The sequence below is a fragment of the Vanacampus margaritifer genome, chromosome 2 (assembly GCF_051991255.1).
Source record: "Vanacampus margaritifer isolate UIUO_Vmar chromosome 2, RoL_Vmar_1.0, whole genome shotgun sequence".
Classification (NCBI taxonomy): Eukaryota; Metazoa; Chordata; class Actinopteri; order Syngnathiformes; family Syngnathidae; genus Vanacampus; species Vanacampus margaritifer.
The window spans coordinates 691,446-705,478 of NC_135433.1; the positions used below are offsets into that span (position 1 = coordinate 691,446).

The 14,033-nt window shown below is 47.0% G+C and overlaps 1 protein-coding gene across 1 annotated transcript; it reads right to left on the bottom strand.

Moving 5' to 3' along the window:
- Positions 1–201: 201 nt before the first annotated feature.
- On the bottom strand, positions 202–12,798 carry dnaaf11 (dynein axonemal assembly factor 11). Its single transcript, XM_077556842.1, has 13 exons — positions 12,585–12,798; positions 12,332–12,480; positions 10,959–11,126; positions 10,793–10,870; positions 10,075–10,247; positions 8,952–9,121; positions 8,646–8,798; positions 6,206–6,283; positions 6,005–6,070; positions 5,361–5,430; positions 4,556–4,651; positions 4,365–4,435; positions 202–706 (listed from the first exon to the last, which is right to left on the bottom strand). Exons 2-13 carry the CDS (start codon positions 12,339–12,341, stop codon positions 514–516), a joined length of 1,326 nt encoding a protein of 441 aa, XP_077412968.1. The 5' UTR covers positions 12,342–12,480; positions 12,585–12,798; the 3' UTR covers positions 202–513.
- Positions 12,799–14,033: the final 1,235 nt, after the last annotated feature.

The window sequence follows — 14,033 nt, forward strand, 5'->3', positions numbered from 1 at the left end:
GCATAAAGTGAGGAGGACGACAGGAAGAAATATGCAAGAGGTGACAAAGAAGAGAGGACGAGCAAAAAGGAAGAGAGAAGCAAAGTCCCCAGTGGTCCTTCCTGACCCGATTGTGCCGGGTGAGTCAGCAGTTGAGGAGGACGTTGCGTCGTCATGGCAACAGACGCAAAATAGAGGAAACAGACGACAAGCAGACAAGGATGAAGATGTGCATCATTTGTTGTTCGTCTGTCGGCTCCGTTTTATTCCAAATGCTGACCAAACATAAAGGTGGCGTCCTCAAGGTTTGCAAGAAGGCGTCCCGTCCCGCTCAGGTTGGATCGATTGACGAGTCAGAAAAAGACCTTAAGAAGTGTTTGGGGTCCTCCGGAGACAAGCAGACCAAAATCGTCCATGAGGACTTTTCTTTCTTCTGCACGAGTCTTCGGCCTTCTCAGCAGTTTCTTCTTCTCATCTTCTTGATCTTCCTTGAGCGGACGACCCCCTTTGCCGTTCTGTGAGGGGGGGGTCGGGTCAAATGAGTGGCGGGACGTCGGGGTCGTCCACAAATCCCTCCGAGGGTTCCTCGTCAAGAGGAGCGTCGACGCTCGCATTCCAGCCAGAAGCTTCCAGTGGCCCTTGGAAGGTCCGGTGACGGGTTACGATGTTGGCGATGTCCACGGTTCCGCTGGCGTCCACTTCCAGCTTCTCCGGAATGGAACGCTCTCTGGGAGTCAACAATATCACATCCAAAATATGCAAGTGAGGAAGCAGTACGAATGTTGGCAACTGACGTGTTGATGAGGTCGGGAGGTCGCTAGCAGGGTTGGGGGATCGAGGTCCAGAAAGTCCAGAAAGTCCAGAAAGTCCAGAAAGTCCTGAAAGTCAAAACCGCCACCGATTGCCTTGAGCCACAGCGACTTCTACTCAACTGGCAGGTCAACAAAGCCAAGCTGTTTCGGGAACCGGATTCCCCAACCCTGGTCGCTAGTTCAGTCGGTCGGTAAGGTCATTAGTCGCTTGCTGGGTCAAACAAAGGGTCAGCCACTCAGTCACTGGATTGTTTGGTCGGTCTGTCATGTAGTAGCGTGACAGTCTGCTGGGGGGTCAACTAGTCTGTCAGCTAATTGGTGGGTCACTAGTTCAGTTTGTCGGATAATAGGTCTGGGAGTTGGCGGGTCAGTTGCTTGGATGACTGGTCAGTTAGTTGTGGAAGATGGGTTAGTGGCCTAAGTCAGTGTGTTGGTGGGTTGGCAGGTGTCAGTTAGTTGGTTAGTAGGTTGGTTAGCCGGCAGGTGGGTCGGTAGCGATTGGTCGGTCAGTTACTGACTTAGTGGGTGGGTTAGTTGGACAGCGGGTAGGTGACTCAGTCAGGGTGTTGTGTTTGTTGGATGAGGGGTTACTTTGTCGCGGGTCAGTCAGTCGGACACTGGGTTTGGTCCCACCGTCCAACTGGTCTGCTGAGTTAGCAGACCAGTTGGACGGCGGCTCAATCTGTAGGCTGTTTAATCGGACAGTGGTTCAGCGCGTTGCTCGATGGTAGGTAGTTAGTTCGCTTAGTCGGTAGGTGGGATCATGGCGAGGTCACAGGGTTGATTGATCAGCTGGTCAGAAGGTCGGTTATTAGCTGGTCGGTGGGTATGTGGCGTCGTTGGCTCAGTCCAAGGATCTCTCGGTCAGTCGGTCACTTGGTTGGTGTCCAAAAATAGCTCCGCTGTCTCATTACAACAATTTGTAACAAGCATTTGTGTGCATTTCTGCAATTTTGACGACGGCCGTTTGGCGACACGGCCTGCATGTTGCTGCGTCACGTGACCTTAAAGAAAGTTTCCCGCCGCGCTGGCCTGGCGCCGGCCCTCACTGATGGCTCTCTAATTGAGTTTGACGCAGCCGGCGTGACAGCCTCGCCGACGTCTGCTTAGCGTCGGGGGACCGTGTCCGTGTCACGGGTCCCATCTTAAGCCCATCTGCCGGCGTGCAGATAAGAGGCCGACCAAAGCAATCACTGCCGGTTGTCGTCTTCTGCACGGCCCGCTACAAACCCGCAGATAGTCAAAGACCCGTCGGCACTACGCCGCCAAATCAGCTGATCCGCTAAGAAACTGCTGTACTCGTTGGAATCAAGAGTCCGGTTTTCATCCAAATGTTTCAACTTGAAGCAAATTTAGTGAAAATGCGCAAAAGGGACGCGCAACTTCCGCCCGTTTCCCTCCGTTCTTCTTTTGTGAATATTGAGAGGGGACTCCGCCGCTGTAGGTGGCGCTATACACCATACGGATGTGATCCGCCAGGCATTTAAAAGAAGACGAAGACGACCAGGAAGCGACTGTGCCGTGCGATGACGTCGTATGAGTTTTTGAGCTTTTGTTCTTGATCAACTCTAGCGTTTATTTGTGTTTTCTGTGACGTCATATCCGGTCAAAACGTGCGTCGTGTATCGCCAGCATTCATTTGCAAAACTGGTTTCCATAGCCAAAATTCGCATCTTCCTTTTTTCCAATCCGCCTCCAAATCGACCCCCTCTAAAGTGTAAAAACTTTTTGGGTGAATTTTGGGCCCTTTTTGGAATTTCTAGCGTTTTATTTTCGCATTTCTTGAAAATTCGAATAAAAATGGGTGATGACATCCTAATCATTATGTGGGATATGTCTTAATGTTTGAAAAAATAAATAAACGATGTACGGACCTGAATTGACGCAATGACAAAAGCTTCTTGCGTTTGTGGTTTCGGTATTTTCCAATTTTCGTTCTTTTCGTACTTGTACCCGCTACAATGGGTAAAAAAAAGGTCTAATCTAATCTAAAAATAAATAAATACATAAATAAAAGTAGTTGTACAGAAAAGTTACAAGCAACAGACAGACTTTCCATCATCTGTTTTGTGGAAGGAATTGACTTAACAAGTACGTGAAAATTGTTTAGTTGCATTTTGAGTAAACGAGCTAAACACGCTAGCTAGGCTAGGCGGGCTGCCAAGTAGGATTCGAGTACGCTGGTGTGTTTTGATGGACTTTTTCTCGGATCCGTCGCTGTACTGTGGCGGAAGATCAAACTCGGGCTGGTTTGTACGTTTCTTGGGGTCTGCCTGGGGCCTGCGCAACCTTTTCTTGAGCTAGCTCGCTAGCCAGGACCCTCATTTTGCTGTTATCTGTTCAGAATCTGTTTGATGTCAAGCGACTTCAAGCACCCTGAAAAGCAGCTTACGTTGCCTGTCTGGAGTGATGGCCGCCCTCGTACGTCAAATAAGAAGTCATTTCACTTAGCAAGGTAGCACGTTAGCATGCAAGCGAGCAGAACGCGAGGACGGAAGTCGTCACGTAGGCAACAAAAGTGCCGATTGCGCGTCTCGAGCGATAAGGATGTTGCAGATGTTGCATTTGTTGCAAGGATGCCAGGGGTCAGGGTTCGCGCAGGAGGCGTCAACAAACATGGCGTAATCAGTCCCGAGGGACGCCATCGGTCTCTGGCGAAAAACCTCCAGCGTTGCATTATTGGAACGCGATGAATATTTACTCATCAAAAAAACACTCACAGGTCGGATGCTTAATCAACTCGCTTGCTTTCCGCCCTCAACTTTGACCTCTCACGCCGACGACCTGACCGAGGGGTTAACGCATAAACATGAATGAAAATAAGAATATAGACAAAATGAGTTAGCTGAAAAATCTAGAAATGACCTTTTGACTTGTGGGTGCCACCGAAACCCAAATCCTACTTTCACATTTTCAACTTTCAACTTCCCCACCATGAGCTGCCGGTCACGATACCTTCATGATGTCATCAGTGAGCAGATCAAACCCAATCACACGCGGAGGTCGCCCTAATGGCGTCCGCGGGGTATAAATCAGACGTCAGCTTCTTTGATCAAAGGTTTCATTGAAGACGGCGGTCAACAGGGGGCGCCGCGCTGAAGGACGACGCGCCGCCCCGCTCGTAAAATGCTGAGAAGGACACGCAGACGCGGCGGCTTTCAGATGCACGGCAAAAAAGCCTCGCTGGTGCCGGCAGTGACGCAAGACATCGGGAATTATGGACCTGGATAAGAGATATTAGTTTTGTTTTTCATTTCATTAAAAAAAAAAACGTATTATTGAATCTCATTTTTTTTTTACACGCACACACACACATCCACATTTGTGTATTCTTATTCATAGCTGGAGTTGTTTATTATTATTAGTTAGTTTTGGTGTAGTTCCTTTTTTTGTTTGTGTGCCAGCAGTTGCTGCATTTTGTTTTTGACCCACTTTGAAAACACTTAAAAAATAATTTTGGCGAGCTTTTTCATTTTTCATTCGGTTGTGCTGCTCTGACCTTTTTTTTCCCTTCTTGTCCCCTTTTCATCATGTACTGCGCTTAGCCTAAACGTTGCGTAACAACGGCTTTACCTTTTCTTGCCGTCAGACGAGCCGCAGCGGCGCCGGCGGTCGTCTTTTGTCACCTTGATTTCACCTTCAGCCTTCAAAGTAACAAGAAGTCCCGATGACGAGGTTGAAATCGCGTCACAACGTTTAGCGGACACTCAAATTTGGAGTCGATGCAGCACACGCTATGAAAGTGTACGTGAGTGTGTGCGTACCCTGGGCATGAGGAGCAGCAGGTGTCCCGTGGTCTGCGACCTCTGCGCTGTCGACTTGTCGGGTTTGACCTCAGCCGGCAGAACCAGCTGAAAAATCTGCGCATTCATCGTGTTAGCGTTAACAACAAGCAGGTTCATCACGACTGGGCATTTTTCATGACGTGCGTTCCACAAGTTCTCGGAGGGAGCAGCAGCCGACGGGACGTGCAGGACGTGAGGTTCGAGAGAACCGCGTGAAGTTTCTCCCCTGCGGAAAAGCCGCCCGGCGCACCCCCGCCGTAAAACCGAGCCCCCCCACAGCGTGTGGACTTCAAGTCGCCGGTCGGCGTGAAAACATGGCGAGCGCAATCTATCTGTCGGGCCGGCAGGTCGCCAGGAGGGGCCGAGGCGGAGCAAACGGCAGCCTGTCGCGCGCTTGACCTCCCCCGGGACCCCCTCGCCAACGTGGTCCGGTCTGCTGACGGTGCAAAAATGAACTTTGCTGACTCACGGGCGGCAAAACCTCATCTGCAGCATCACGCTTTTCACGGTCAATCCGGCATGTGTGCAGCAACAGGAACATCGTCACCATGACGACGACCACGGTGACCGTCGCCGTGACAACAGCGACGCCACTGGAGTCACTTCTTTACATCACCATGACGACAGTGAAGATACTTGTTGCCACTTTATATCAACGCCGCTGCGGCTGTCATCGACATGGCAACGATGATGCAATGGACGCCATTTTATCTCTTATTGCCCTCATGTCATTAACATGGCCATCCGTCGGCCATCCGTCGGCCATCCGTCGGCCATGACTTACTTTTCCTTTGACGGCGACTTTGACATATGTTGGCTGCACGTCCACGTCCATCAGCGAAGTGTCCATGTGCCTGTGAGGTGGGGAAGGAGAGCCGGGGTTGGGGTGGGGGGAGGGGCCACAAGGAGATCAGAAAACATTTGTCACCTCTGAAGTAACGACAGACTAGTGATGGGTGAGTACCGATATCACGTATCGGTATCTGTATCGAGCCGATACCCGGCCTCATTTCAGGATGCCCTTTTGTGGCCGTTTTACGATCAGGACCCAAAAATGAGAAAAGTAGAGAACGTTGACATTACAGTCATTTGGTGCAGTTTTAAGGGGAAAAAATGCAATACTGGGGTGGTATCGGTGTTTGGTATCGGTGACTACTCAAGAGTAGGGCTGAGTTGAAAAAAATCTATTCATCGAATCAAATGAATTTTCTTTTTTATAACCCAATAGTGGTTCATAAAACCATTCATTGACCTTTAGAAGTCCAATTGAATCCATTTTGCAAATCGGCATTGATACCGCAAGAGTTGAGTACTCGTACGAGAAAAAGTGATATTGAACATTCCTAACAGTACCGCAACTGCTCTTGAGTTGCTAAATGTGTGTGTGTGTGTGTGTGTGTGTGTGTGTGTGTGTGTGTGTGTGTGTACCTGTACACTGCCAGGTCTAAAACGATCCTGTTGCTGTTGTCGTCTTCCGTCAGCGCGAAGTCCAGCCTGCAAAGTCAGAAGAGTTCATCGTTCAACATCAGACGTTACTTGATAGTGTCGTGCGCGTGTGCGCGCGTGTGCGTGCGTGCGTGTGTGCGCGTGTGCGCGTGTGTGCGCGCGTGTGCGTGTGCATAGTCATACTTGGGCTCGTTGACATTCAGGACTCGACCATCAGCAGTTATCAGAGTCCTCGGGGGCTTCACTTTCTTCTCGTTGCCTCTAAAGAGACACACAACACCATCAACTGAGCTTGAGCGTGTGCGTGTGCGTGCGAGAGACTGACAAACGACTGTACAGAGTGTTGATATGATGTGCTCCAAGAGGTGAAAGGTCGTCCCCTCCTCCATGCAGGAGCATGACGACAATATATCATACAGGATGCTACTGTAGGACCCCCCGCACACACAGGGTGAGCCATGAAAATGGAGCGTCCGTGGAGTGAACCCTGAGCAGCAGGCGAGGGGTGGCCCAGCGGTCGAGGCCGCGGCGAGTGCCTCATCGTTGTCAATTGGTCACGGTGACCGGTCACGGCGACAGCTCGCTGTCGAGCGGCCGTCTGGAAGTAAAGTGGCGCCGAGCTGACCCGCCGCTTCCTTGAAGGCCTCGGCGGGCCACGTGGAATAAGCCACGATTGATCATCAACACCGGATCATCCCCGTCCAAGTAGATCACATTGATTGAAGTCAGATGGATCACACTTGATTGCACGCCGGCTGGATCGCCCTCAATTGCAAAGGATCCAACTGCTCCGCACTCCGTCACAGTTGAACGCAATGGATCGCGCTCCATCAAATCCAAGCCCACACGGGATCATACCGGATGGATCACACTGGATCCTGTTGCATCGCACTGGACCACAACTGGATCACATTCAAGACAGCCCATGTGGGTCACACTGGGCGTCATAAAACCACGATGGACTACGCGGTAACATACTCACCCAGAGCGGGTCACATCACATCAGTGGTGTCCAAGCTCAGTCCTCGTGGGCCGGAGTCTCGCAGGTTTTGGATGTTTCCTTTCTCCAACACACCTGAAGCTCACAGCACGCTCCGAATAAGCGTGTTCACAATCCTGTTCATTGGAAACAGGTGCGTTGGAGCAGGAAACATCGAAAACACGCAGGACTCCAGCCCTCGAGGATCGAGTTTGCACGAGATGTTAGTGGATCAAACGAGACCACGTTGGACTACCACTCTGGGTCATATTTGACCACAGTGGGTCACTCAACTGCACTGGATCCAACTAGATGACACTCAACTGCAATGTATCATACTTGACCACATTCACCAACACTCTGGATCAGAACTGACCATACCTGATCACACTGGCCCATACTGGATTCGATTCAACTGATTCAAGTGAATCACATCGGAACTCATCAGATCACGCTGGACATGCTCGCCCACATTGGATCACAACAGATGATAGCGGACGCTTGATCCCATCCAACCCCCAGTGGATCAATACTGGATCTCTTGAGATCACATTGGACCACCACTCTGGATCACACTTGATTACATATCAAGCCCACGCTGGATAAAACTAAACCCCAACTGTATCACACTGGACCATTCTGGACCCGACTCAACCACACCGAATCGCACTGGAGCGCATCGGACCCGACGCTGGGCAGAAGAAAAACAGGCCGAGCCCCCAAGATCGCACTGAAGATTGCAGTGGCTGTTAGCGTGTGCGTCGGTGGGCAATGCTGAGCGGCAAGCGGTGCCGAGGAGGAGGATGCAGCTGGGTTTGGGTCATGCGGTGGTGACATCTAGTGGTGAGACGGGAAAGGTGCGGCTCATCATGATCGACTTTCCAGTTTGTGAAAACAGAGCGTCGGACCAGCGACGCAAAGCTTTTCATCAGGCTTCAAACTAAATTCCACAAAATGAAAGAATATTTCAAATGAGGTCAAGTTTGTTGTTGCTGATGCTGATGCTGATCTTTTTTTTTTTAACTCAAAAGCATTTGGTGTGATCCGCATTTTTCATGTCATGAAAACCCTGAATGTGAAATGACTGGCATGTCTGGTATCACAATTGCACGTCTGATGTTTGTAAACAAATCATGTCAAAATTGGTAAAGAATTTGCCGAGTTCTGATGAATTTATTGGAGCCAAACTCCGGGGTTCAAATTGTTCCATCGAACCCATCTTAAGAACCAGCCAGCCAAATGGTTCGGTAGGGCAGACGGACCTTGAAATGCATTACACCACAGAAACTAAACTTGTCAATAATGAATAAATAAATACATGCTGATAAATAGTGAATATACTGAATGAGGGGAAAATGCAGAAAAAAAGCCAAAAATATTTTTAACTTTTTTTTTTTTTTAATAAAAAAAAAAAAATCTGGATCAACGGAATTTGTTTGTTTTTTTTACCCAAAAATGAGAAAATTGTGGATTTGGCATTTTTTATAGCTTACTTGGGCAGGAAAAGCCCACTTGAGATCAAATTGGCGTGAATGTGACCCTTGCCCTCCAAAGAGTTTAGCACCCTAGATTTGGACTCTTCAATGAAGCTAACATGCTAACTCCAGACAGGACGGAAGATGCTAACCGCAGGCGCTGACTCACTTCTCCTTGGCCTTCTTCTGGGCCTCCTGGTGGCGGTGAGCCTCCAGCCGGGATTCCGGCGTGAAGGGACACGGCGTGTGCCAGAACTCCCTCTCCCGGCGCTCCTCGTCCAACTGGCTGGCCTGCTCCTGCTCCTCCTCCGGGTCGGGAGCGCTGCCGACCCAAAGAGTCGTTCAAGCAGACCAGATAGAAAGTGGCGGAACCATTCGCTCGCTCCCGACTCCCAAACGACAACAGGTTTTAGGGAGTCGGGAACGAGTGCCTTGAAAACTGGACCAAATCCATCCTTGCAGACATGACTCGTACCCACTTCCTGCTTCCTCGGCCCGCTTCTTGTTGACCTCCTCCTCTTCCGTCTTGAGGGCGTTCTTGCTCAGGTATTGGTCCTCCTGCTCCAGGACACGCCTCCTCAGCTGGTCCAGGCCTTGATTGGCCGCGATGCGCTCGGACCGCGTGACTTCCGTGCCGTCCAGACTCTGAACACAGACGAGAGACAACGAGGCCGGGAAGACTACTTGAAAATCCGTAAAGCTTACCTGAAAACCCAACTTTAAACTAGAGGTGTCGGGAGCGTCACATTTGGAATCGAAATTAATCGCATGACTTCCATAGTTAACTCACCATTAATCGCAACTTTTATATCGATTCTAAATGTACAATGAATTTGTATTTGATTTTTTTCATACTCTTGTTAACATAAAAGTGGGGAAAAAATGTTTCATAGAAGTTTGGCTGAATCTTTTGGTCATTTTAAAATAATTCATAAAATTCAGTTCAAAGAGGTACCGTACTGTAAAAAATGAATGTGATATTGATTTGTGTTGAGGTTATTTTTCTGCCCCTAGATGGCATAATTGCATTTGTAAGACATTGTGGTGACAGCTCAGTGCATTTTTCTTTTCATATAAACCGGACTTCCAAGTTTGTGTTAGTTGTGATGGCTTCAAATGAAGCTTTCAGGTTTAGGTTTTCAAACAAAGGTTCTGAGAAAATGAAAAAATTGTTTTTCAACTAGCCTAGCCAGCCTAGCGTTAACCTAGCCTAGCTTTTGTCGGTGGAGTGACGTTAGCATCAAGCTAAAGCGGGCCGATTGATTATGTTGATTGTGTCGGGCTAAAAGCAGATGATTGTTAAGGTTTCAATCCATGATCGTCATCATAATCAAGTTGAAGAAAACTAACGCTGACATTCAAACCGAACCGTGGCTTAAAAATGGTACTTGCTTGAAACCCTAACATTGTGTTGCAAACCTCATTTAAAACCCTAACCTTGTTTGCAACTCAAAACTGGAGCTCGACACGCTAACCCTTGCTTGAAAACATTCCTTTCGAACCCTAATCCCATCTTGAAATGTTGATTTGAACCCTCAACCCTACCTTGAAGCCCTGCTAGCCCTGCGCCCTTGTTGGGTTTGCGCTCGCCGCCTTACCTTGAGTTGCGGCAGGGCGGCGACGACGTACTCGCGGTAGCCTTGGAAACTGCTGCACGGGTTCCCCACCAGGAAGAGTTGACGCAAGTGGACGTTTGCTTTCAGGCTCTCCGCGCTGCTCACACGCCCCACGAAGTTCACCGTCAGATCCAGCTTTTGCAGATTCTCGCAGCCTGATTTTCCCAGACACACACACACGCGCACGCACACACACACACGCACGCACGCACGCACGCACGCACGCACACACACACACACACACACACACACACACACACACACAAGGTTTTCAATGAACTTCAATGACGAGCCAGTCTTCAGGAGTGTTGGGAACGTTACTTTAAAAAAGTCATTACATGTTTTATGTTCCATTGCAATTAATAGGAGGAAAGAAATAGCTAATAAAACAAACGAGGTACCATTTACTGTCATAAGACTTAAAAACAAATCCGAGCACATCTGCTGCAACAATTGAAAGACAGATTCCAAAGTCTAAAAATACATTTGAATTGGAAGCGCCTTTCGAAATTCTCAGTAGAAAAAAGAACAGTTCAAATTCTACAGATTCAATGAGATTTTGACTAAGAAACGAATAAAAATATGAAGAAAGAATCTGTTTTCATTTTCACATTGACTTATTTTGAATTGTGGAAGTTTGGCTGGTCGATCTTGCAGCTTGTGCTGTTTAACACACACAAAGTCACACACTCAAACGCACCTTGCAGGTTTTCAATGACTTGTATGTTGTTTAAGGCCAGATTCAAATACTCCAGCTTCTTGAGACGGCCCACGTTCTCTACCAGAGAGAGCAAAAAAAAAAAAAAGCAGCTAATACTGGTGGTTTGGCTTCCAGCACGCACGCAAAAGCCAGACGGCGGCCTCACCGATTCTTGGTATGAGGTTGTTCTGCAGGTAGAGGATCTTCAGATCCCTGCACCAGCGCTCGATGTGCTCAATCCTCTCGATGTCCTGCTGGTGCAGGGAGACCTCCTCCAGGGAGAAGATCTCACACTCGTTGTGCTCGGCGCGACGCCGGATCAGATCTTCTGTGACTGCACACGGACGGGGAAGGACTAAAGTAAGGTCAGCACGACTCGCCAGTTAACGTAGGACTGGGACCTTAGTCATCTCATTCTATGTATTGAATGATTTCAATTCATTTTGTTTTGTGTTCCATACAAAACATTTTAGGAATAAATGGAAAAAAACGGAATAGGAAATTGTCATTATTTTCATGCAATTTGTAGGAAAAATGCTATATTGGGATAAAAAGCTTTAAAATGATTGGTTTGATAGAAATTGTATGTATCAAAGCAACACCTGTGGTATCAGTACTGGGTACCGGTGACTACCCAAGTATTGAGTACTTGTACTGGTATCAATCTGAAATAAAAGTGGTATCGGACATCGCTACTTTATACGTCCATAAGAAGTTGAAGTTTCTTTCGTTTTCCGTACCGATGCTTTCAAACTGGCAGTTGAAAGACAACATTAAAAAAATGTGATCATCAAGATTGGACAATAGCATGTTTTTTCTTTTCTTTTTTTGCTATATCAGTCAGTGAGCAAGTTAGCCATGTCCTTTAATCAGTCATTAATCAAACAATTCAGTTCAATCGATAAAAAGTCAGCTCATAAGGACATTGTACTTTAGTTATCACAATAGGACAGAAAGTAGCTGTCTTGTACTTACTTAGTTAACTGAGTTAGTGCACCAGAGAACTAGTCAACTAGCAAGTCAGTTCTGTCAATAAAGTTGTAAGCTAATAATAAAAATGTGTTACAGTCTAGCTAGCTCTAGCCAGTTAGCTGCCTAGTAGTCAGTCACTTTTATAGTAGTTAGTTAGCTAGTCAGTTATTGGGATTTTTAGATGGTTAGTAGTTAGCTGCTCAGCCAATCACCCTTGACTGGAGCTGCTTTCCTCGTCAGTGTGGCAGCAAATCGAAAGCTAGTTAGTTAGTTGGTCAGTAAGCGGCTGGTTTAATCACAAGACTCAATCTCAACTAGTGAGAGAATCAATACACTAGTTAGTCATGTGTTTAGTTAGCTGGTAAACCACTTTGCCGAAATATGATGGTGCTAGTTAGTGACTTCCTTCATTTGCACGACTGTTGTTTGTTTACTAGTAAGCATTGCAGTTAGTTAGCTAGTATGAGACCCATTCACTTTCACAGTGGTTTGTAGTAGAATGCTAAATCATTTTGTACGGAACTAGATGATTGGGGTGAGTTTCTGGAGAGGAAAAAGTGGACTTACTGTGAACCATCTTTCGTCTCTGTTGTCAGCCGTTGCCATAGAAACCAACGTCCGTGCTGCGTCCAGGTACACTGGGAAATACGAACACCACCGGCAGCCAACTTCTTTCAACCCGTCTAGTCTTGCACGCACATCAAAAACCCTGGTGGCTACATATTTTGTCTACAAGTTACCCGGCAATACAAACAGTTATGTTTTTTATATTCTCTCTTCTAATGTTTGTGTTATTCAAGGTGAGCTTCGCAACACGTACGGAAACATCGAACGTCGCACACTCGCGTCATGATGTCACGTTGTTTCTATCAACTCGCACCTTGCTGCCACACAACAAAAAAAAAGTTCAATATCTGATACGTTTCACCTCATTAATTTGTAGTTTAAGGTTGTGTGTGTGTGTGCGTGTGTAAAACCCGGAAGTGGGAAGTCCGTGGCATCGACATCATAGACTAAAAGGTAGAAAAAAGTCAAACTTGCGGTTGAGGTCGTCAGCCTTCTTTTTATGTCGTAAATCTATTTAAATACTAACTTCATTTATTTGTTATTATTGCTAATCTTTTATTTATACGACACAAAAAATAGAGAAATAAAGTCAGCCAGCGACCTGAATAGGGGAAAAATAATTTGAATTTGAAATTGGAATTAAATTAGAATGTATGACGTCATCAAGTGAAAGCGAGCACGTTTTTTGTTGCCTGAGAAATCATGCAAATTTATCTCAAACGACTAACGTGTCATTTAGCTCAATATTTCATGCACGCTCAGTCGCGTTCTAATGATCTTGTGGTAAAAAAAAAAAAAAAGGTAAACACACACAAACATATGATAAACTCAATGTGCACGTGCAGGACAGAAGCCGTCATTCAGAAAGGATCACTTTTATTTTGGGCTTGACAGTCAATTTCCTGTTTCTTGCTTATACAATTAATTTAAAAAAGTGGAAATAAATGTGGCATACGATGATACAAGTAAAAGAATGCTAACAAGATGCTAATTAGGACTTCTTTTTTTTTTACGGTGCGGACACGGTTGCCATGGCAATCGAAGATGCGGAATTGAGGAAATATTCGAAATTGGAGACTTTCAAGTGGAATTAAGAAGGACTTGAAATCAATTTAATGCAAAGGGGTGTCGTCGTCTTGCATTCACTTGAGTAATTCAACTTTCCAAAATTCCAACAACTTTGCAATACTGAACCCTCAGAACTCCGACTTACTTGTTGTAATCTTGTGTCAATTCCTCTTTTGATTGCCCCTCGGTGAAGAATCAACTTGAATGGAAATCTAACACGAAGAGTGTCAAGTGATGATGATGATGACGACAAAGCGTGTTTTTCAAACAATGACGTCATAGGGGACGGCGTGCCACTTTTTGAGGTGCGTGTTAAGGGAATACTTGGTGAGGAAGGCGCGCGGGCACAGCTGGCACGCGCAGGGCCGCGCCCCCGTGTGGATGCGCGCGTGCACGTCGCGGTTCTGCGTCGCGGTTCTGCGTCGCGGTTCTGCGCCGCGGCGAAGGTCTTGTTGCACTCGAAGGCGTCGGCGGGCTCGTCGCCAGCCAAGACCACGTCATCCGACATTTGCACTCAAAGGGAAAACATTGGCATCACAAATTGTATAAATACAAACTGTAGTTCTTATTTATTTGAAGCATGTTTTTTTTTTTAACAACGTTAAGGGTGCGTAAAATATTGGAGTTGAAAGCT

Excerpts from the sequence above, each read along its gene's own strand:
- dnaaf11 (XM_077556842.1), bottom strand. Across the intron at positions 10,871-10,958 it reads CAACCTCATACCAAGAATCG|AGAACGTGGGCCGTCTCAAG; the intron begins GTGAGGCCGCCG and ends TCTCTCTGGTAG. Across the intron at positions 6,071-6,205 it reads CTGAATGTCAACGAGCCCAA|GCTGGACTTCGCGCTGACGG; the intron begins GTATGACTATGC and ends CTGACTTTGCAG.